Source organism: Panthera onca, chromosome B1, assembly GCF_046562875.1.
Source record: "Panthera onca isolate mPanOnc1 chromosome B1, mPanOnc1 haplotype 2, whole genome shotgun sequence".
Classification (NCBI taxonomy): Eukaryota; Metazoa; Chordata; class Mammalia; order Carnivora; family Felidae; genus Panthera; species Panthera onca.
In genome coordinates, this window is record NC_138342.1 from 201,801,334 (window position 1) to 201,826,378 (window position 25,045).

Sequence of the window (25,045 nt, forward strand, 5' to 3'; positions counted from 1 at the left end):
TCCGTACAGGAAGTCTTCTGGCAGACAGGATGTGGAGCAGGAGGCGTCGCTGCAGGCAGGGGACCTGGACTTGCAGGGAGGGCAGGGGAAGGCCTGCCGTGGGGTAACCAGTTGCCCTTCTTTCCTCTGCCCGAGCGGCTGCAGCCTGGAAGACGGAAGCCCCCGACGCGCCCCTCCGTCCCGAGGGACGCGTCGACCTCGGCTCCTGCCTCCAGGAGCAGGTCCGCTTTCACCCGCTGGCGATGTCACCGTGGCTCTTGAAGGAGCCAAGCTTGGGAAAAGGCTGCGAGCGCCACGGAGCGTGGCACGCGTAGCTGACTCGTCGGGGGGCGTGCGGTGTGTCGGAGCACGGCGGGACGTCTCGGCCCGAATCCCTGCCGCCGTGGTGTGCTCTTGCTGCTCGTTTGGGCTGCCCAGCGAGTGCCCACTGATCTGGCTGCAGCGCCCTGCTGCAGGGACGTGAACCAGTCGGGAATCTACTTGAAACGAGTGCGCTGCTGACTTACGGTCATCTGAGGGTTGGAGTTTGGTGCGGCCTGTTTACGGATAATGAGCTGTCCCATGGTCAGAGATGCTGCTCAGAGCATCGTAGTGTTGGTCATAGGTCGTGCTACTGACAGAAGAAGGAAAAAGTTCCATCCTTTCGGTTTGTTTATTTTTTTTTCAATTTTCAATTTTAATTTTTGAAAGAGCACAAGCAGGGGCAGGGGGCCCAGAGGGACAGAATCCTTAGCAGGCTCCAGGCTCCGAGCTGTCAGCACAGAGCCCGACGTGGGGCTCGAACTCACGAACCGTGAGGTTGTGTCCTGAGCCGAAGTCGGACGCTCGACCGACTGAGCCCCCTGGCGCCCCTGTTAGTCGTTTTGTTTTGTTTTGTTTGTAATTTAAGTCCCTCTGTGCCTCTTTGATAAGAAAGCTGAAGACGAGTTAGTTAGAGGAACAGTGCGTGAAGCCTCCCAGCAGGATTGAGGCAAGTGGCATGTATGGGGAAATGGCATCTAGGTTCTATGCGTTTGGAGATTTTTCTTTTTTAAGTAGCGTTAATTTTGACTCAGTGACATAGAACGAATTATCCAGGCCCTGATAACAAAATAACATCCTCATTAAATAAAATATGTAAGTTACTGTTTACAAGAAACAAGGATTCTATTCATTCTTCAAGAGCAAACAAATTTGTGTGTATGTGTGAAGGCTTCGTAGAGCAGTTTTAGGTTCACAGCAAAATTAAGAGGAAGGTACGGGTTTCTCACACACCCCCTAGTCCGCACGTGCACAGCCCTCTCATGACCAGCACCCCCGCCAGGTGCTGTGTTAGCTACGACTGATGAAGCCACGTGGCTGTGTCATCGCCGCCCAGAGTCGGTCGTCTGCGTTAGGGTGGCTCCTGGTGGTGGGCATTCCGTGAGTTTGGAAAAATGAACGTGTCCCACCATTAGAGTCTCGTACAGAGTACGTTCAGTGTTCTAAAAATCCTCCGTGCTCCATCTAAAGATGTGTGTTTGTTCACAGCTCCCAATTTGTCATATTTTATATAGAACAACACACAGTCCCATATGCTCGGTTTGTATCCATTTGGCAAATTTTCCCTTTCAACTCTTAACAGCAAAGTAAAGGAAAACGGAGATAATGCAGATTTACTTAAAATTCACCATAAATCACTGTCTCTGCTTTAATTTACTCAACACCCCTTCACATGAGAGCACATAATTTATTTCCACAACCCAGGGAAACTGTAAGTCCATAGACCTAGGCGTGAATGGTGGCATAGCCGTGTTCCCCTACACGGACTTGCATGTAGGAAGCATTGCTCAGTGGTAAGTGGGATCACACCCTTCCGTGAGGCACTGCCTGTACCTGTGGCTTCGGGTGGGGAGAGGAGCACTGAGTCAGGAAAGGGAAATGGGGTGTCTCCCCAGCCCTCCCTCCCCCCCACCATTTCTAATGCTAATTTAAATCACAACAGCACCTGATGCCCAATTTAAATGGTTCTACTTCCTCTGGAAATGTGGTTTCCTACTGATAAAACTTAGCATTAGGGACAATTGATTTAGTATCTTGCTCTTTTAAGAAGCCCCTTTGTTGATAAGCACATCGCTAGCCTGAGCGGTGGTACCAGTGTGTTTAAAATGTACTTATACAAATGAAAAGATTTGCACAAAGCCCTGTTCGTGAGAGAGGGCCAGGACATTAATTTGCCTTGAATATATGAATAAATGCAGAATAAATGAGCAAATGGGAGCACAGAGGAGGAGAGAGAGAGAAGCGTCATGTAGGTAATAATACTTAAATATGTTTGTAATTGTTCCCAGAAGATAAACATAAGGTCACTTACGTTTAAGGTCACTCCAGGTTATATTTTGTAGATACTGATTTATGTTTCTTTTGCAAAGTTTAAGAAACAAGTCTTCTCTATATTTTTAGAAGCACCTGATTTAGAAATGTTTAAACAGAGGGTAGTGTGTTGTTCTCATAGAGCCTATAGGGTTTTGATATACTTGATAATGCAGAGAAAAACTCATAAGGAGCCGTTACTCAGACCAACTGTTACAACAACGAGATCCTGAGAATTTGTCAAAAAAAAAAAATACATAATGTTACAAAACGCCAAGAATGTATTTTAAAGATGATACCAAAGTCCTGACTGAATAGCATCTCCTTCTCACAAACCTGAGATTCTCTTTGGAGAATTGAAAAGTAAATGATTTCATCTATTTTCATTAAGAAATCTTTACTTGTAAATGTTAACTTCTATAATTATTCTGTATTTATCAAAATATCCTCTGCGGATTTAAAATTTTTTGAAGTCTAGAACCTTGTCTTTCTTTTTTTATTTATGTTTTCTTATTCCTTCCTATTTTATCTATTAGGGAGTTTTATCTGTAACAGGTAAAAGTTTGGTAATGACTTTGTGTTTATCAAAATACTCCCTAGCAGACTTTTCAGTTTTCTTTGAAGGCTAGAACCTTGTCCATTTTCTCTTTGTTTTTATCCCGAGCACTGTGGCCTGGGCACAGTACACATTCACTAAATCCCAGAAGACTGAGTCACTTGTTGGCCTCAGCAGGTGGAGGAAGTGTAGTGGCCACCCTCCTGGCTTTGACTGTGGGGGGTGTGGGGCCTCATGGCTTTGACCCTGGGGGGTGTGGGGCCTCATGGCATTGACCATGGGGAGTGTGAGGCAGGCAGTAAGAGCAAGCCCACAAGGATTCCAAAGGGTGAAGCGTTGTGAAGGGAAAAAACAATGTTGACAAAGAGATGGACTTTGTTGGACAGAGCGAGCAGGGGAGGTGCCTCCAAGAAACAGCCACTGTGCAAGGACTTGGAAGCATGTGTCTAGAGAACTAAGGAAACCACTTTGGCTAAATGTCACTGGGTCATTCACAGTCCCAAACACCATGTCTCAGTCAGCATCGTTCGCATTCACAACAGCCTGGATAGGAAAGCAGCCAAAGCGTCCATCTAAGCATGAGTGGATAAAGACAATGTGTGTTCACATACACAGGAATATTATTCAGCTTTAGAAAAACGAGGTACTTCTGTTTGTAACAGTATCGATGAACCTGGAAGGCATACTGCTGAGTGAAATAAGACAAATATATAAAGACAAAATCAATGTCTCACTATCTGCGGAATCTAAAAAAGGCCAGTGCATAGTAGCAACAAATGGAAAGCGATGAGCAGGGGCCGGGAAGTGACGGCCATGGAGGGATACTGGTCAGAGTTGTAGTTATGTCTGGTGAGTACGTGGAGAGATCTACAGAATGGTGGTTCTAGTTAATTACGTTGCACGGAAGTTTATAAAAAGTATACATTCCCCGTGTTATCACTACACGCAAAAAGTGGTAACTATATGAAGAGATGTGTGCATTAGCTTGACCGTGGTAATCATTTCACAGTGTATATGTATATAAACTGTCGTGTTGTGCACCTTACATACTTATGATTTTACCAAAAATGTGTGTGTTCCCTCAGTGTTACTTTTTATTTGCATCTCTGCCCATCCTTGATTGGAAATGATGGCAAGTTTCGTTACAAATGTATATTTCCGTGTTACTACCAGGTAGACTGTTTATAGAATATCATATTGTCTGACACACGATAGGTTCTTTGCCCAAAATTGGGTCTACTTCTTCTCTTTCTATGGAGCATTAATCGCATGGAGTAGAGATTACACTTTGACAGCAGGCTCTGGCTGCTTGTTGATGGCCTTTGCCTTGCCTTGGAAGAATCCGGAAACGATCATTTTTACGCCCCTAATGAAAACAGTTATGTAGTGAGACCCCCTGTCTGTGGCTCATTACGAATCGTCCAACCATGACCCTCAGGCTGTAATGGATTATCACTGCTTCTCTGCAGGGTGTTACAGGAGGCAGGTCTGAGTAAATGTGTCAGGAAGGTGCTGGGAAGGAAACCGCTGGTCTCGATGATGATTCTTCAGTTTCTTTATTCTCTTCTTGTTGGACCTTGGTCACTTACAGACAGACACATAAGAAAGAAAAAATGATACAAAACCCACCTCAGGCCCTCAGCTTCACATGCAGTGTTAACACTGGTTTGCAAGAGCTATCCGTCTCGACACCTGTTTCACAGCAGATTGCCAAAATAATGTATTCAGACAAACACTGCAATTTGAAAGGGTAGACTTTTAATAAGTTGTAATGACTGTGTCACTAATTTTAGTAGGAATTTTGAATAGCCAAGTTAATGCCTTCCCTCTCAGCATTGCTCAGAAGCACACCCGTGTAGAGCCCGCTCAGGGCCCTGCACGTTAAATTAGATGTTAGTCGGAAGTCAGCCTTCTTCCTGGCACCACGTTCCCTCCTTTCGGGTCTAAGAAATAGCCATTTGATACTTTTTTGCAAGATTCCAGAGTTGTTTTTTTTTTTAACGTTTATTTATTTTTGAGACAGAGAGAGACAGAGCATGAACAGGGGAGGGGCAGAGAGAGAGGGAGACACAGAATCCAAAACAGGCTCCAAGCTGTCAGCACAGAGCCCGACGTGGGGCTCGAACCCACGAACTGTGAGATCATGACCTGAGCTGAAGTCGGACGCTTAACCGACCCAGCCACCCAGGCGCCCCAAGATTCCAGAGTTTTAGCTCTACTCCGAAATAGATCCCATTAAAATGTCTTTCTGGTATTATGGTTCCTGTTCTCTCTGTCCTGTCTTCCTCCCTTGATTCCTGCCTCTCTGGACGCATCTGTCTCCTCTAGTTGTCTATCATCGATTTCTCTACCTATAATTTATACTTATCTATTTACTTTTTTCTATCCTCTCCATCATCTGTCATCTCTCTCATTCATCTCTCTACTGATTGATCTTTGTATCTTTTACCAACCCATTATCTGTATCTGTCTGTCTTACCTGTCTGTCTCTCTATCCATCTATCAGGATCTACCATCCACCTAACTCCCCATTCCTTATTCTCTTTGTCACTCAGGATTCTAGCCTAATCTCATGACATCGCTGACTCTCTTTCTCCTCGATCACGTTGTTGGTCACCAAAGAAAGCATTTTTTCGTTCTGGAGGAAAGGACCCTGTGCTGTATTAAAAAGAAGTTCATAGAATCCTAATATATGGGTGTATCTGACACAAATTGGTCTTGTCTAGTTGGCATGGGGTCAATCACCATGACAGTGTTCTTTATGACAATAAAGCTTCGAGGCTTTGCAGAATTAAATGTAGGAGAAAACTTTCTAGCCTCAGATCTTTTCCTTATGTTAATTTGGATAATTACATGAAATCTGCATACATTACTCTAAAATATTTATTTCAGAGTGTTTTGGGTGTCCTCAAAATATATTAAAAGAAATATGAAAAGAATTCACGTATGAGATATATTAAAAGAATTGATGAACAATTCTTTTGCTTATATGGAGTTATCTTTTGGTCCTTCTAAGCACTATAAATGTTAAATATTTGATAGACGTTTATTTAACTTAAAACACAATATGGGTTATTTTCACTTTTAGAACTGGTAATCAATGTCTCTGAAGGGATAGCAGTTTTGAGTTCTATAAAATTCTGTACCTGAGAGTTCTCAAATGTATACAGTTATCCATGGAACTACTTTTTAAGACACCTGAATTTGTTTGAAATACAGTGGAATTAAGGAACAAAAATGTGTACTACAGCTGAATATTTGCAGCATTTAAAGTCATGGAAAATGTCTGTGATACCAAATGATGGTCTTTGCCTTTGCTTTATTTAGGTCATCAAGCTCGCGTTTGAGGAGTTTGAACTGGAGCGAGGCTATGACACCCTCACCGTGGGCGATGCTGGCAAAGTGGGCGACACCAGGACCGTCTTATACGTGTAAGTACGGGACGTGGGGTCTCCTCTCCTCTAGCGCACGTGGCCGTCTGTGCCCTCGTGGGTGGAGCTTGCTGAGCTCAGGGTGTCCAAGTCTGATTTCACATGAGGACTGACTCAGGAGTGTGTTTCCTCTGTTTCCATGTTTGCTCGTTCTTTATCAGTGTTTTCGGAAGTACAGGTATTTCCTAGCACCATGCCATAGGTCTTACAGAGCCCTCACAGCCTGTAAGGCCACGTGCTAAAAGCAGACAGGTTGTCGGGAAGTGGCCCTGGGGTAGCGGGCTGTGCCTCTGTGCATCCAGAGTCCCGAGGGGGGTACGGCCACAGCCCTGCTGACAGGACCAGCGCGTGGATCGCTGCTCTGCCGCTTGCCAGGGGAGGCGTAGTCGGCCCTGCAGAGTGTTCCCTGGATGCCTCCCCCGCCTGCTGAGTTTGGCCTTGAGGACGGTTTTGTCACTCCTGTGGGACCTCTGCTCTCCAGACTGAAAACGCGATCTGGGAGAATCTCTGGTCATCAGGGCTTTCAGCACAGAGGGAAGCACCTTGCACGGATGGCTTCATGTAGCGACTCCCGCTCCCGAGCCAAACCTTCCTCCCTTATGGAGGCCATTCTGCAGAGTCTCACCTTTTCCTTTTCTCAGCTTACTTGTGCATCGCTCAGGTTTGCTTTTTATTTGTGGGGAAGCTTGCGCCCCATCCCTTCAGCTTGTTATTCTGCCGGAAAAAAAGCAAAGCAAAACAAAACAAACAAACAAACAAACAACAAAACTTCCCTGGCCATTACACTCCCTCACTCTAATATTTAGCAGTTGCTTATGAGGTGGTTCACTTTGTTAAAAAACGTGCTGTAGGTGAACCTGCTGTCCATGTGTTAACAAATGGATGGGCCGTTGGGGCGCCTGGGTGCCCAATCCGTTAAGCCTCCAACTCTTGATTTCTGTACGGGTCACGATCTCATAGTTGGTGAGACTGAGCCCTGGTTTGGGCTTTGCATTGAGCATGGAGCCTGCTCGGGATTCGCTTGCTCTCCCTCTACCCCTCCCCTGCTTGTATTCCCTTTCTCTCTCTCTCTCTGTCTCCCAAAATAAATAAACTTAAAACAATAAATAAAGAAAAGAAAAGGAAAGAAAAAAAATAAAAACAAAAGGGACCATATTCTGACTACGTTGGGAACATGCTTTTGTCATTTATTGTATTTTGGGCATCTTTCCCTACGAGCACATGTCACTACCTCATCTTCTTAGGTGTCAATTCCTACCACTGCTAATAATTAAAATCATGTTACTGGCCCATGATTTATGATGATAATTATAATAATAGCATTAGTAGTATCATAGCTAATAATTATTAACTATCTCACGTATCATGTACTGTACTAAACACCTAATACATACTATCTTATTTGGTCCTTACCTTTACCCCGCAAGTTAGGGGTTAATAGTCTCCTCGTGTGATAAATGATAAGACTTAGACTTAGGTAGATTGTAGCGGGATTCGCTCACAGAGTCATGACACCGTTTGGAGGCGTTTCTTTCCAGGAAGCAGCTTTATTTGTGTCGGCATTGGCTCAGTTGGGTAAACGCCACATGGCGTCATCTTTTACACATTCTTGACTTCTTTGTCTCCCATATATGTGTAATGTACAGACATACGGTCTGACTGGGTGCTCTCATGTTACAGGGCTGTGAGGCATGTCACGAACCAGGTTGCCTTCCCTTATCTTGAGGTCTTTTCTCCCCACCTTCTCAGGGAGGGGACTCTACCACAAGATTAGAGGGTTTACCCCAACTCACAAGCCTGGTGTGCATATACTACATTGGATATGCATCCACGAGTATATGCTGCATATATGTGGGTATTTAAAACAGTTATTCTTCTCCAGTGTCTACTGCTTCCTACGCATGGACGTGGCTCGCTTCCTGAGGCATCCTCATGGATCGCCTTTTGCTTTCCCTGCCGCCTCACCCTTGGCATTTACGAGCAGGGGTGCAGTAAACGAGTCTACTTGCTTTGTGCGCCTTCAGGAAAAGCTGCAGGAGGTGAATTGCAGGGGGAATGGGTAACTTCGTTTACACTGTCATCTTTTCCAACAGCCCCCCTAAAAGTTTCTCTCAGTCTAGTCTCCCACCACAGTATATGTATGCCCCTCTTCCCCCACCCTCACCAAATATTCTTTTTTGCCAAATTACTAGACAAAAATGCATTTATTTATTAGAGTCCAGACTCCTGCATGTTGTGGCCCAGACAGACGACAGTATGGTTTTCAGGCGCCCACACCGATCGCCCAGCCTGGCATTGGCCTGCAGGGGGTTGCAAGCACCCACAGCGTGGATGGGAAAGGGGCCACAGAGCCAGCGACGGAGTTTCTGGTTCTGGCTTTGCTATTAACTATCTCTGTGACCCTGAGGGAAGTCACTTTACCTCTCTGCACCTCTGTCTTCATGCCTGTAAAGTGTGTATAATAAAGTCCCCCTGCCTGTGGCAAGGAGCAGAATGAAATAATGCGTGCGAAAGTGCTGCAGAGCTAAGAAATGTAACCCACAAGTGAAGTAACTTTATTATTACCATAACAGCTAATTTACGGAAGGGTGTCACTAAAGCAAATGAAAGAAAATTCTAAATAAATGCAAAATATGAAATATAAACGAAGCAAAGCAATGCCCTATAAAATCCCTTAGGTCACTATTAAAGATCTAAAGTCATACACCTATTTTTTCTAATGCTATTTGTTGTTAAGAGAGCAACAGCAAACTATGTATTACATTGACATAAGTGTTATTAGAACTTCCTCTCGATAGCTCACATCTATAAGTGAAACACTAAATAGCCAACTGAATCAAACTGAGATGCCCTTTGGGAAACATAACGTAGCAAAGATCACTTGGGCATTTAATCAGCGGCAGTGGAGAAAAAGGAAGCCACTGATAGATTTCCTCAGTAGACAAAATTACAGAAAAAGAAAGAAAACAAGGAGAGAACCACAGCTGTGTCTTCAAATAAACAGGTACTTTTAGGGAATACATTGACAAATATTTTTGAGTGCTTATAGGCTAGACTTCATTCTCAGTGCGGAGCTGGAAATCTCACTGGAGAGAGGCAGATATGGGGGCGAGTACGTACCAGACCAGGGATGAAGTCGTTGGATCTCATGATGCAGATTTCAAATAAAATATGAGTTAAGAAACTTCTTTTTGGAAGACTGGTATTCACTACCTCAGGTTCAATATGTTATAGGTTTCCCCTCTGTGTGTGTGGGGGGGGGTGGGGGTAGGGGTGGAATTCTAGTCTTGGATATTCAGGAAGAATTTGGAGAGTGAGATAGCCTAATCGGTTCATCCTAGATATGGTTGTAAAATGTCCAATTTCTGTCAATGGCTTTTTAGTTTCTTAACGTTCTTGGCACAACAAGAGGACAACTGAATTTAGGAGAGACCCTTTTAATGATCCAATCTTCCCAAAAGACAAACAGATTACTCTGGTTATTTTTACAGAGGGACAGACTTAAAATTAAATAACTTATTTGGGAAATCTCTGTTGAGATCTCTCCAAGAATATATATTGATAACGGTCTTGAATTTAATTTGCAGAAGAATTGCATCTGGAGTTTCCTCTGGCCTTTTCGGTTATTAGCAATGGGTGGCCGGGCAATTGCTTTAATTTTGGGTTATAGGTTTTAAATGTCTGTGCCTCTTAGGGGATCAAGAACCAACCTCAGGGAAGTCTGCAGGCAAGTAGCATTGCCTGCATCCAATGAGATGTGTGGGTTAACTGCTAAGGGTACCAGTTGTTTCTTATGGCTGGTTGACCTGTTATTGCTGAAGCCGCTACTTGTTTCTAGAAGCTTCCTGAGCCCCTGGTGTGACCATGGCCATGTCCCCTTGCTGTTGTCGGCAGGTCCTGAGCCGAAGGGCATCATTCTCTTTTTATTAAAAGGCTGTGGAACAGCTCTAAGAAAGCAAACACTAAAAACTGATGATTCCATGTTCATGTATCTTTGATATCATCAGAGGACTCAATCAATATACACCTCAGTGCTTTGGAGAAAAGCTTGAGTAGTTTATGTTAGGAATAAGTACATGAAGACAGCTCCTTGAAGGCTTTCTAGATAAAAACCTGTGTTTCCATGATCAGAAATCAAGTACACTCCTTCGGTTCTTGGAAGCCTGGAATCACATGATCACAAACATTTCTCTTCATATTCTCACCCTTCTAATTGGCTTGCCTGTGCGCGGGGGTGCAGCTGATAGCACACATCAGACTTTATCTATGTTAGCTTTCCCATTGCTGCCTCTTTATCTGGGAGCTTTCTTACCAGCTTCTTTGCAAAACTATTTATCGCAACTCAGACATTGTGGTAGGATTCAGGGCGGGCTTCGAGGGGATGGTGAGCAACGGAGAAGTCAGAGGCTGCCAGCCTTCATTAGGACCCTGGAGAGGGGTCGCAGAGCAGGACCCTCTCTGGATGGGCTACAGAGTCTAGATTCTCTGTTCCAGCTACCCTTCCAGTGGGGAAATAACTGACTGCTGAACACCAGCATTCTAGGTTTGGGAGGCTAGCTGTTTCTGAGGTGTCTGGGGAGGCAGGCTGACCTAGGACCTTGGGGGCCCATGGGAAGTTGTATTTGGAGGCTCCTTGCCTACAGAGGAGAAGCCGTAGGTCCCAAGGGATGGGTAGCTCACCTGTAGTGCCTGCCGGAGATGGAGTGGGGAGGGCTCCAGCCAACCCTGGGCCCCGCCAACCTGAGTCATTTTCCAGATGTCCTGCTGATTATGCCACCAATATTGACTGACGGTGATTGCTTTCTTTAAGAAGCCGGGAAACACATGTCTTTCTTCTCACACTGTTAACCTGAAGAGCTAGGGAGCTCTTTTCCATGACTCATCAGCCCAAAGCATTTCAAATTTGTGTGGCGTGTTTTTGACATGAAGTTAACTCAAAGGCAAAGTTATTCTCTTTGTGGAGGAGATAAGGACATTTAGAACGAGAAGGGACATCCACTTCCACAAGCCTGGATCCCTGTCTCGTGCCTTTCAACCTCAAAGGACTGTGTAAGTGTAAAATGGAATGGTTAATAAAAAATTGGTTTAGAAACATTAGAAGTACAGTGCCACAAGAAAATATTACGCTACTAGGTATTACATCTGCTTTAATACCACAAATCACGCGGGGTTCAGCAGTATTCTGAGTCATCTTTGGACATGGGAGGTACTAGGAAGGAGGAGGCCAGGGAGAGATGGAGCTGTCATTTCCTGACTCTTGTCTGCACCTGCGTTGTCTCATGGCAGTCTTGTGACAAAGGTATTGTTTCCACGAAAACAAGCAGAGCTCTAATTCATGGTCATGTAGACAGCACACTGCTCAACGGGTATTTGAACTCAAAACGATTCCTGTTCACTTTTGAATCTATAACAGAACATCACAACGAGGATATTGACATTGATTGATACAATTTACTAATCTTAGACTTTCCTGGTTTTATTTCTGTGTGTGTGTGTGTGTGTGTGAGTTCAATTCTATACCATTTTAGCACCTGTTTCAATTCATGTACCCACCTCAAGTCAAGACACATACAAAGCTAACTCATGTTGCTTTTGCTCATCATATCTGTGTCCCTCTCCCTCACTCTTCCCTGATGCTGAGAGCCACTCTGAATTCCATCCGTACAGGTGTGTCATTTGTGAGAGTGTTACATATATGGAGTCACAGTGCCTAACCTTCTGTGCTTGCCTTTTTATACTCAGCAAGATTGCCTGGATATTGAGGAACTATTAAAGAATAGTTCTGTCCTTTCCATGACTGATGTACTCCATGATATGGATATGCCACTGTGTGTTTAACATCTACCAAATTGCGTATCATTTCTGTACAGGTTTTAGCGTGACCATGAGTTTTCATGTGTCTTGGATAGAACTCCAGAACTGCTGTTGCTGGGTTGTATGTTAGTTGAATGTTTTGTTTTATAAGAAACTGTTGGATGACGCTGAACACCTCTTCTTGCTTTTTTGTCATCGAGACATCGTTTTTGGTAAATTGTCCAGGTGTTTTTCCCCTATTTTCTCATTGGATTCTTTAACGTTATTTTTAAGAGCTTTTTGTATATTCTAGATAATAGTTCTATTTTAAAAATTTTTTAACATTTTATTTATTTTTTTTTGAGATACAGAGAGAGAGGGGCAGAAAGAGAGGGAGACACAGAATCTGAGGCAGGCTGTGGACTCTGAGCTGTCAGCACAAAGCCCGACATGGGGCTTGAACCCACAAACTGTAAGATCATAACCCTAGCCAAAGTTGGATGCTTAACCAACTGAGTTGCCCAGGTGCCTGTAGATAATAGTTCTTTACAAAATATGTGCTTTGCAAATATTTTCCCTCAATTTATTACTTTTTTTATCTTATTTATATGTATCATCACAGCAGAAGTTTTAATTTTGATTAGGTCTAATGTATAAACTTTTCTAATCATAACTTCTGCTTTTAGGTGTCAATTTGAAGGACTCTGATTTTCTTGAGTATTTAGTCCTTTTAGCTATTTTCAGGTCTGAACCATTCTGTATCAATTGTGGAATAAACTTGTATATGTCTAAAAGTTCTTGTGATAGGAATTGCATGACATTGTTGAACAGTTGGGAGAGAATTGAGTCTTCCAATTCACAAATATAATATTTCCTGCCATTTATCAAATTTTGTGTGTCTGTGTTAACTGATATGAGTATATATTTGTCCTTTTTTAGCTAGTTCATATTGTGAATTACATTAGTTGACTTTTGAATGTTGAACCAGCCTTACATGCCTGGAATCAATTCCACTTTGAGGAAGAGAACAATTCTTGTTACACATTGGATTAACTTTTATAGTATTTAACTGAGGATATGTTTGTCTAAGTTCATGAGACATACAGGTCTGTAGTTTCTAACTTCCTTCTTTCTTTCATACTTCCCTTCCCTTCCCGTCCTTCCCTTCCCTTCCCTCCCCTTCCCTCGTTTCTCCCTTCCCTCGTTTCCTCCATCCCTTCCTTCTCTCCCTCCTTCCTTCCCACCTCCCTCCCTCCCTTCTTCCTTCTCCCTTCCTTCCTCCTCCCTTCCTCCCTTCCCTTCCTTCCTTCCTTCCTTCCTTCCTTCCTTCCCTCCTTCCTTCCTTCCCTCCTTCCTTCCCCCTTCCTTCCTCCTCCCTTCCTCCCCTTCCTTCCTTCCTTCCTTCCTTCCTTCCTTCCTTCCTCCCACCCTTCCTTCTCTCCCTCCTCCCTTCCCCCTTCCTTCTCTCCCTTCTTTCTTTCATCCTCCCTTCCCTGCCTCTCTCCTTCCTTCCTTCCTTCCTTCCTTCCTTCCTTCCTTCCTCCCACCCTTCCTTCCTTCCCTCCTTCCTCCTTCCCTCCCCTCCCCTCTCTTCCCCTCCCATCCCCTTCCCTTCCCCTATCTATGTCTAGTTTTGGCATGAAATTAATACTGGTCTCATTTAATGACTTGAAAAGTATTCCTTCCTCTGTTATTTTCCAGAAGAGTTTATGAAAATTGATGTTAATTCTTCTATAAAACATAGATAGAATTTTCCAGTGAATTTCTGGGTCTGCAGATTTCTTTTTGGGGAGCTTTTTAATTACAGCATCAATTTCTGTAATTGTTACAGGACTATTCAAATGTCTGTTTCATCTTGGTTGAATTTTGATAGTTAGTGGTTTTCAAGGAATTGGTTCATTTTTTTATAACCTGTCAAATTGCTGAGTCTAAAGTTGTTCATAATATTTCCTTATCATGCTTAATGCCATTAATGACTGCTGAATTTGTAGTAATAACTACTCTTTTTTTTGTTTGTGATGCATGTCTTCTCCCTCTCCCTCTCCCTTTCCCAGTCTTCTTAGAAGCTTATCAATTATGTTAATTTTTTAAAGTAATAGTTTTTATTTATTTCTATTTTTTCTATTGCAATTATATTTATTTCTGATATTTATCATACCCCTCTTCTGCTCCTTTGGATTTATTTTGCTTTAGTTTTTGTAGTTTCTGGAGGTAGGAACTTAGGTAATTATTTCATTCCATTTCTCCTGTCTAGTTATTTTTAGTACTATAAATTGTCCTCTTGGCACTGCTTTAGCTATATCCCAGATATGTTTTTCTATATGTTTTGTTCTCATTTTTCTTCTGTTCTTTATTTGTTTGTTTCATTTGAGACTTCTTTTAATCATGGATATGTGTTGTTTAGTTTTCGTGTGTTTAGAAATTTTCCTGTTTCCTTTCTGTTAAGAATTTCTAGTTTGATTCTATTGTGGTCAAAGAACACTTTCAGTAGTATTATTTCAGTTTCTTTAAATGTGTTGAGGTCTATTATCTGGCCCAGAATGTGGTCTATATAGGTGAGTGTTTCAGAGGAGCTTATGGGGCATGCGTGTTTGCCGCTATTGGGTATAGTGTTCTCTATGCCAGTTAGATCCTGTCGGCAAATTGTATTGTTCAGATCTTCTATAACCTTGCTGATTTTCTATCTAGTTTCTGAATGAGGGCCGTTAAAATCCTCAACTGTACTTGTGGATTTGTCTGTTTCTTCTCTCAGCTCTATTAGTTTTGCTTTATGTATTTTGAAGTTCTAATGTTTGTTGTGTACACAGTTAGGATTTGTGTGTCTTCCTGGTGGATCATTTTATCATTGTATAACATCCCACTTTGTCTCTAGAATATTTTTTTGTTCTCAAGTCTACTTTATCGAAATTTAATGTGGCCACTCCTGCTTCTTTATTGTCAGTATTTTCATGGTATAACTCTTCTCCTTCTCCTTTCAAAATACCTTTGTCCTTGACTTTGAAATGTGTTTTTTGTTTTGTTTTGTTTTTTTTTTTTGTGAACCGCATGTATTTGGGTCATGATTTATCGACTCTGCCACACTGTGTCTTTTGATGAATTAGACAATTTACATTGAAGGTTATTACAGAAAGAGTTTGTATGTGCCACTTTATTATTTGTTTTCTATTTGTTTCTCTGGTTCTGCTGTTTCTTTTACTTTCTTTCTTGCTTTTCTTTTCTAACCTTCCTGTGGGTTACTTCCACATTTTTTAAGGACTCCATAGTTTTCAAAATGGTTACTGTGCATATTACAATATACATTTGTGACTTATAACAGGCTACAGGTATATAAGTTCCCTATTATTGCTGTATCAAATTATGACAAACTTGGTGACTTAAAACAGAAATTTATATTCTGATAATTCTGAAGGGCAGAAATCCAAAATCAGTTTCATTCAGCCAAAATCAAGGTGCCAGCAGGACTACACTCTCTCCAGAGGCTCTGAGGGAGGATCCAGTCCTAGATGCTTCCAGCTTTTGATGGCTGCTAGCGTTTCTTGGCCTATGGTGCCATCACTTACCTCTCTGCCTCCAACTTCACACTTTCTTTCTCTTCTGTCTGAAATCTCCCTCTGCCTCCTTCTTCTGAGGACACCTTTGAAGGCATGTAGAGCTCACCTTGGTTGTCCACTACCATCTCCCCACCTGGAGATGCTTAACTTAAATACATTTGGAGAAATTATTGCCATATAAAATAACATGCACCGGTGTCATAGATTAGGACATGCACATTAACATGCCATCCACCTATTACGATGGTATCAACATTTAAAACTTTTCCATGTAACCTCACTTCCTTTACCTTCCCAACTTTTAAATGTCATTGAGTATCAGAGGTGTTAAAATACTTATTTCAATCATTAAATGTGATTTCTAGAACTTATTATGAAAGAATAGTATACTTTATATTCTCATATAGTCTTCCCTTTCTTCTTGATGTTTCAAGTTTCTCCTGTTACCCTTTCATTTCTTTTTGAAGAAATTCATGTAACCAGTCACTAAAGTTGGGTCTACTAGTGGCAAATTATTTGTCTGACATTTAAAAAATTTTTCCTCTTATTTTTAAAGATTACATTCACTGGACATGGAACTTATGCTTGATAGTTCTTTTCTTCAAAAACTTGAAAAATTTTGTGACACTTCCTGGGGCCTCCAGTGGTCAGGAGATCTCCTGACATTCAAATTGGCAAATTTGAGTTAAAAAATGTGTCCTTTCTCTCTGGATGTTTTCCAGATTTCGTTCTATGTCTCTAGTTTTCAAACATTTAATTAGATGTTCTTTCATGGTTTTGTTTGGATTTATCCGGTGTGAGGGTCACTGAGTTTCTTAGAACTGTAGGTTTATTCATTTCACCATATTTGGGCAGTGTTCAACAGTTATTTCTTCAAATACCCTTCACTCCAAGGTCTCTCTCTTCTTCTTCTGGGACACTGAAGATGCCAAGTTTGGCCTTTTTGTCCCCCAGGTTTTGGAAGCTCTGTTCACATTTTGCTGTTGTTTTTGTTTGTTTTTTGTTTCTTTTTTTCTTTTTTCAGTCTGTATTCTCTCTGTTCAGTGTAGGGAGTTCTATTCATGCACTCTCAAGTTCACTGATGGCATCACGCATCTCTACCATGAGCTTTCTAGAAATTTTTGTTTTAATATACGTTGAATCTTTTTAGTCCTATAATTTCCACCTGGTCTTATAACATCCATTTCTTTCCTGAGATTTTTTTTTCTACCTGTTTTCAGAGACTTTGTAAAAGACTGTTAAAGCTTTTACATGATGGGTGCTTTAAAGCCCCTGTCAGACGATTGCATCACCCGTTCATTTCAGGTGTTGTCGGCTGGTTATGTTTTCCCATTCAAGTCTTGATTTCTTAGCTCTTAGCAGGACAATTGTACACTGGTTGTTTCGTCTCCCATGTTAGGACACGTTGATACTGTAGAGATCCCTCATTATAGCAGGCAATCACCCTGGGTAGGCTTAGCACATGGGCCTTTGGCAACTTTGTGGGCTTGGGTTCCAATGACAGGTTAGTTATCAGACACCTGAAGATGTTGTCTTGGTCAGCTTGGTTTATCTGGTTCTGTTGGCTCTTGTACTCCTCCTTACTGGGGCCAGGATGTTTCTGGGAGGGCAGGAGTTGGTGGGGTCCCCCTACTAGCACATCCTCCCCCATCTTACCCCTCACTCTGCCTGTGGATCTGGGAGGGGAGGAGAGTCTCAGCCCCCACTGCGGAGGGACAAAGATCTGCCTTGATTGGATCACTGGTGTGGCTGGGTCTCTCATGGGTTCTGTCCTCTGTGGTATCTTTCCTCAGAAAAGGGAACCCCAGGCTCATGAGGAAAGTAAAGGCCTTCCCTGCACACGTATCACTGTTGGAGTCCCTTCATCTGTCTACCTGGCTGCCTGAGGTTGTTAAAGGAATATCATTTATATCCCAGAGAAGGATGAGCTCATCTGGAACCTTCTCTTGTCTGGTCAGGGGTTGGCAAACACCAGTCTGGTCGGTCTTCTGTTTGCATGAGGAAGACAGCTGGCGCTTTGCTGTCTCTCTGGTGCTGGGTCCCAAACCAGCTTTCCTTCTACTCCAGCCCTTCAAAGTTCTCTTCTGGTTTTCTCCTCTGCCATTCCCAGGGTTTAGAACTGTGACTAGTGGAGAAAAATGGTAAAGAGAGTCCCCATGGCAGGATTGGCCAGTCCATACACCTTTAAATAGTCTGCTGCCATCAACGGCAGAAACCTATAAAATAACTTTACGTTGGAGGGTGCCTGGGTGGCTCAGTCGGTTGAGCGTCGACTTTGGCTCAGGTCATGATCTCGCAGTTTGTGAGTTGCAAGCCCTGCGTCTGGCTCTGTGCTGACAGCTTGGAGCCTGGAGCCTGCTTCCGATTCTGTGTCTCCTCTTCTCTCTGCCCCTTCCCCGCTCATGCTCTGTCTCTTTCTGTCTCTCAAAGATGAATAAATGTTAAAAAAATTTAAATAAAAAATTTAAAAAATAAGAGCTGGACACTTTACTGACCGAGCCACCCAGGTGCCCCTGTGTCTGCCCACTTTTACTAGGGATCTGAATCAGGGCATCTAAATCTTACTACCTCATCCCAGGAGTGGTCTGTCCAGGTACCTGAACAGATCTCATGTTCTGGCTTCTTCTAAATTAATTAATCACACTTCTCCTTAGTACTCGCTAGGTCCACCCAGTTAAGACAGATGGCCAAATAAAACATTTATTTTAAATAACTGCTTTTTCTACACTTTTTGCCGAACTTAGGAAGTTTATGGACAGTAAGGCACTATAAAAAATTCAAAACCAGTGAATTCTAAGCCAGCTTGCAACTTACGAAGAGCATTTAGTTTTCAACAGCCCAATTTACGATTAAAATGAGTACTTTAAAGGTTTAGTGCACCATTTTCCTTTTAGATACCCACAGGAATAATGCACGTATAACTTAGTCTAGGGCTTCTACTACACAGCTTTGTGGCATCGTCACTCTTGGGTCTCTTTCATATCCAGGTTTCAACAAATTATTGTGTTTTTTTAAATTAATATACAGTAAAATCGAAGCTGTTGGTATACAGATATACAAGTATCTATACCACCAAAATCAGGATACAGAGTGATTCCATCACCCCTGAAACTCCCATTGCTTTCTTTTAAGTCTCCTCCCTGGTCCCTGGACCCTGGACCCTGGACCCTGGACCCTGGAGAGCTGATCTGTCCTCTATCACTATAGTTTTGTCTTATCACAAGCATGGAGTTATACTCTTCATAATTCCTGAGAATACAAGTGGGAATGTAAAATGGTACATCCCCTCTGGAAAACAGGCAGGCAGTTCCCTATGAACTTAAATATACATTTATGGTAAGATCCAGCATCCCACCCCTAGGTATTTACCCAAGGGAAATAAAACTTACCCTACACAAATGTGTACGTGAACACTATCCTAATTGCCAAAGACCTGTAAACAGTGTAAATGCCCTCAGTGGGTGACTAGACAAAGACTCTGTGGTATATTCACACGGGAATTCTACTTGGTAGAACCAGGGACAGACTATTGACATAAGCAAAAACATGGGGATCACAGAGGCATTACATTGCGTGGACATTGTTGTGGTTGGCTTAGCCACCCTTTCTAGCAGACACATGTCATGTATGTGCGGACAGAACTGTTGAACCTTTTCACAAGGGCTGAAGAAAAGATCTGTTCAGAAATGAGACTGCTGTCCTATAGATGGTAACATTACCAGCTGTCAAAACATCATAAAGTCACTGTGTCCTGTGGGTACAATTATGTTTTTGACCCACTTTCATATGAAGGAGTTGAGATTTTGAGTTGAGATTTTTTTCAACTCAGTGTGCCCTGGTTGTAGCCAAGGAACAAATTTATAATCAAAGTCATTTATTTCTTCCTGGCCTGATCATTTAATATAGTGGAACTTCCTGCCTATTTCCATTCAACATGGGGACTGACTACAGAAGACATGTCAAACCGCTTCATGCAAGCTGACTCTGTCTTCTCTGAAATCTATCAGAAATTCATAGAATGTTAGATTTCCACAACTCCTTTTATATAATTAAATGCAATTATTTCACAGATGAGGAAGCTTAGAGGCAAAAGAATTATTGAAAATTAAGGGTGAATTAATAACAGAGCTGTAACAGAACCCTAAGTACCAAGTCTTGGGTATTCTAAGATACAATAAAGATTTCACTCATCATTTGGAAATATTCCTATAAAATTTAAACATGTGGATATTTAGCAAATTTTAATGATGGTTGTTAATTTATATTTTTTATTGATGTGTTTACTCCAAAAATTTTGAATGTTATATGCCAGAGTCTGGGATAAAAAGACCAAGATAGAAGTTTGCACTCAGGGAAATTCAGAATTCAGTAGGAAACAGATGTTGAAGTAGGTGCCTATGATATGTTTGACTTAAATGAGGGGTATGCAGAATTCTACAATGGTCAGAGAAAAAAAAAAAATCTTCCATTGTCTAAGGGAGTTAAGAAATGCCTAGTGAGAACCCTCAAATCTTTAAGAATTCTTAGCTGCTATGCAGGAAGAATGGGCATCCTAGGTAGTGATGTCAGTTACCAAACACCTAGAGGCCGAGAACTGCCAGTATTTTTGGAGACTGGTTACACAGGTCAAATGGCTGTGTGGAGCACAATATGTGTGGAGGGGGAAATTCCACTGTAGAGACAGAGGGCAAGAGGAAGCTGGGAACCTGCAATACAATGGCTTTTTTCTCAAAAGAAAATTTTATTGTAGTTTTCTAACAAGTAAGTCAAATTACTTAGTATTTCCTTAGAGTCATTTTATCTTTAGTTTTAAATCAAAACATTGTGTATTATAAAGTCAATCTAGGAAGAAATGAAGCTGTTTTAAAAAAAAGTGATTAAAATGATATAGTTAGGCTGACTATTAAAGTATTTTATCAAAACAAACATCTATTTTATTTTTCAGGTACTAATAATTGAAAAAATTCTATTTAAACAGATAAGCAGTCGCAGGGGTCACAATAACATTTGCTTTTTGTTTCTAAAAATTCATTTTTCAGTGCCAGAAAATGGAAATAGTTTCAGAAACATGACAAAAGAACAGGAGGGAAATTCTTTTCCTTTGTTTTAAATGGTTGTAAAATAAAATTTAAGATTAAAAATCTAACACAAAAGTACTTTAAGATTTTTTAAGTAATTTTTAAAAGCATTAAATAATGTTAAAATAATTATTTTAAAATATTTTGAATACCATCTCACAATCCTTTTCATAAATAAACCAGTTAAATAAGTAGCAGGCTTAAATTCTAAAGAGAAGTACAAATCCTAATCTGATTTTGGATTGAATGAACTTTGTGGGAAGTGTAGCCCTGCACCAGCTCACTTAAATTCATGTGAATCAACAGACTGACATAGATGGAAATAAAATAACATCCAGTGCATAACTACAAGAAATTCAAATATATTCACCAGAAGTATTTCTGATGTAGTAAATTTGGCAACATAGGTCTTTTCAATGTGTGAACATTTTCTACATGGTAGTTCAGGTTTTGACAACTTAGTTAATTCCAGTGCCTTAGATGGGAAAGGACTACAGAGCCAGGAGGCCTTTAGGAGGCTGCCTCCATGATGCTGGTTTGGGAAAATCAGCGCTCAAACTGAGAAAGTGGAGACAGAGAGAAGGACGCGGTGTGATTAGTAGGACTTAGTGATGAACGGGTGGTGGGGAGAAGGCACTCTCACTCTCTACTTCTCGTGACGAGGTGGTTGATGCCATGAGGGGGGATTTAAGAGACTCTGAGGGGCAGGTAGTTCCTGTCTGATTGCTTCCATGTTCTTCCTCCTATATTTGCAAATAAAGTTCTCTTCAGAGATAAAGGGAAATAGATTGGGAGGGAGCTGGAGAAAGGTGGAGATAGTTTGGGATATCAGCTAGTGGCACGTGAAGGGAAAAGACACCAAATGTGGCCCAGGGAAAGAGTGTTTATTGAGTGGCTGGCGGGAATCTGGAGATCACAGGTCCAGACATACTGGTGTGAGTCAGCGAATTCTTCACCAACTTACAGGAAGATAGAGGGGCTTGTTGGGTCTTATTAGATCCATGGAAGATGGTAAGAATTTCAAGAGTGCTGGCAGGGACGGCTGAGACATTGCATCAGAGTATCAGCCGCATTGTCCACAGCATGCAAAATATAATGACGTCAATGATAGAGGCCCCAGGAATTTAAAGAGTGGGTTTCAGTGGGGTGCAAGCACATGACAGTTCACATCACACGTAGATGTGGCCAGAGAGAGCGGTTAAGATGATACAAAGTATAGCAAAGTACCAAGCATGAGGGCAGTTGCACTGTCTGAGAGCAGGGGAGGGGAGCGTCACTGGGGTTGAAAGGATCAAGGAACCACGAATTGTGTGCCAGAATTATCCATGTGGACACTCTGACCATCCACGGGTAGAGATGGCCATCAGCCAGTGAGTTGCAGGGAGGTGATGACAGACGTGAGCAGTGAGGTAGAGTCATGTCATGAATCTCAAGGTCGCGGGGGGTGTAACGGGTGATTAGAGAGTGGCGGTGGGGAACGTAAATCAGAAGGGTGTTGACTCCACCTCCAGATGGTATTGATAAATTATTCCAAAAGGAAGATGTGGTGTGTAACACACACCACACACCACACACACACTGGAATATTCCTGAGCCATTAAAAAGAGTGTAACTTGCCATTTGCAACAACACGGATGGAATGGGTAGATCTAGGGAGTATTATGCTAACTTAAATCAGAGAAAGACAAATACCACATAATTTCACTGATATGTGGAATCCAAAAAATAACAACAAACACAAAACCCGAAATAGTCTCATAAATACAGAAAACAAACGGGTGGTTGCCAGTGGGTAAAACAGGTGAAGATTGAAAGGCACAACATCCATATATAAGATAAATAGGTCACAGGGATGACAAGTACAACATAGGAGATACAGTCAGTAATATTGTAAAACACTATGGTGACAGATGGTAACTAGACTTAGCGCTGGTGAGCATTGCATAATGTGTAAAGTTGTTAAATCACTATGATGTACGCATGAAACTAATACAACGTTGTATGGCAACTGTACTTCAGTGAAAAAGAAAAAGAAGAAAAAAAGCATTCTCCTCCACGTACCTTACATGTAACTTAAAAGCCAATATATTAGTGTATAAGAAAAATCAAAGGTTATAATACTTTCTTTCTTACATTTGTGTAAACTTTACAACAAAATGATACTTGTTCTTTTCTCTTCGTTTTCTTACCCAACGCAGTGAATTTAACTTAAGGTACAACAAGTATCTGTTTGTAATGGCTCTGAGTAAGATCAGACTTCCCTTCTTATATTCATATAGTCTAGGAAATGTTATCCAAGACAAATAAAGGAAGAGAAATGTCATATAAAAAAATGAGCAACTGGAACCCCCCTTTCTTCCAGAAATACTCGACCAAACCTCTAACCGAGAAGTTATGAGAGCTGATTACAGTAATGAATGAGCAGAAATTTTAAGGCATAAGAGAATAATATAAGGTAGCCAGGATTTTAGAAGACAGAAATCAAGGGAGAACAGATATGCATGAAGGTGAATCTTGGATTTCACAAATCATTTTTCCGGGGGCATTGTCTGACTCTCAGTTTAGGGCATCCTGGCAAACAGGTGTCTGTGACCCAGAGAATGTGGTTTTGGGAGACACGGGATATGGGGGACCCTGAATTGGGCTATCAAAGCTGTGAGGACTTGGGGGTCCAGGATGTCAAGGGAAAGGGAATCACGGGGATGTGAACCTGGCATCTGCTGGACTTTGGTCCTTGATGTATTTGCCTGAGACCAACTTTCCAGGAATCAGAAGGAACGAGCCCAAGCAAAACTTTGCTGCAACTGGTCTACAGAGCTCAGCAGAACTTTTGGAATTTTCAGTGCTAAGGAAACAAAGGTGTCTCAGACCTGTTGTTTCAAGGAGCAGATCTACTACTAAAAACCGTGTTCTCTGGGTTGTGACACAGAAGGGGATAAGCACTAGGAAAACCACATGCCTGAAATGCAGCTGTGAATCATTCCAGTGACGGAATGGGTCAAAGTGGTCACTGTGCTCCCAGAAGAACATTAAATACTCCCAGTGGAAGGTCACAACATACAGAACCTCTAGCATGGCTTATGCACAAGGTCTGGCTTTCAATAAAAAATTACTGGAAGTGTCCAGAAACAGTGCGCAATGCCTGCAACCAAGAGGGAGGGGACAGATAAAGAGCAAGATATCCTGACATAGCAGTTATCATTCAGGACTCTGACAATTAACTATGGTGCATGTGTTTAAAAGATAAGTGAAATAATCAAGAATTTTGCCAGAAAACTGTAATCTATAACAAGTCAAATGGAAGTTTTAAGAATTGCAAAATACATTATCCACTATAATTATATGATTGGAACCAGAAGATGATTTAATAAAAAAAAAATCCCGGCTGAATCAGGAAAAAATAATGTACAGAAAGTGTGTGTACATTTGGAGTTCTGGAAGAAAGAAATTGAGAGAAAATAGGACATAACCAATATTCAAAAACATTACCACTAACAATTTTCCAATACTGACAATAGACATCAAGGTAGAGATTCAAGAAATTCCATAAGCCAGGGAGGATAATACAAAGAAATCCTCATACTGGCACATTACAATAAATCTTCTGAAAAACAGGATGAAGAAATATCTTAAAAGCAACATAAACAAATGAATATTATTTTCAAAAGAGCAAATATAGGATTGATAGAGTGCTTCTCAGTATAAACAAAAAAGGTAAAAAGACAACAGAAGAGAGGGGGAGAAAAAAGCTATTAAGTAAGAAATTTAATTAAAAAATAATTGACGAGGGACACCTGGGTGGCTCAGTTGGTTAAGTATCCGACTTCAGCTCAGGTCATGATCTCATGATTTGTGAGTTCGAGTCCCGCTTTGGGCTCTGTGCTGACAGCTCAGAGTCTGGAGCCTGCTTTGGATTCTATGTCCCCTTTCTCTCTGCCCCTCCCGCACTCACACTCTGTCTCTCTCACATTCAAAAATAAACATAAAAAAAATTTAAAAGTTGGCACAAAAACAGACACTCAGATCAATGGAACAGAATAGAGAACCCAGAAATGCACCCACAAACATATGGCCAACCAATCTTTGACAAAGCAGGAAAGAATATCCAATGGAATACAGTCTCTTCAGCAAGTGGTGCTGGGAAAACTGGACAGCGATATGCAGAAAAATGAACCTGGACCACTTTCTTACACCATCCACAAAAATAAACTCAAAATGGATGAAAGACCTCAATGTAAGACAGGAAGCCATCAAAATCCTCGAGGAGAAAGCAGGCAAAAACCTCTTTGATCTTGCTCGCAGCAA

The 25,045-nt window shown here is 41.7% G+C and overlaps 1 protein-coding gene across 3 annotated transcripts in view; it reads left to right on the forward strand.

Moving 5' to 3' along the window:
* Positions 1–25,045, forward strand: part of CSMD1 (CUB and Sushi multiple domains 1) — a 2,002,273-nt gene that overhangs the window by 1,523,184 nt on the left and 454,044 nt on the right. For all 3 annotated transcript variants that reach the window (XM_078445226.2, XM_078445227.2, XM_078445228.2), the window contains one exon: positions 6,215–6,318. In XM_078445226.2, coding sequence (XP_078301352.2) covers positions 6,215–6,318 — 104 coding nt within the window. The remainder of the gene's footprint in view (positions 1–6,214; positions 6,319–25,045) is intronic.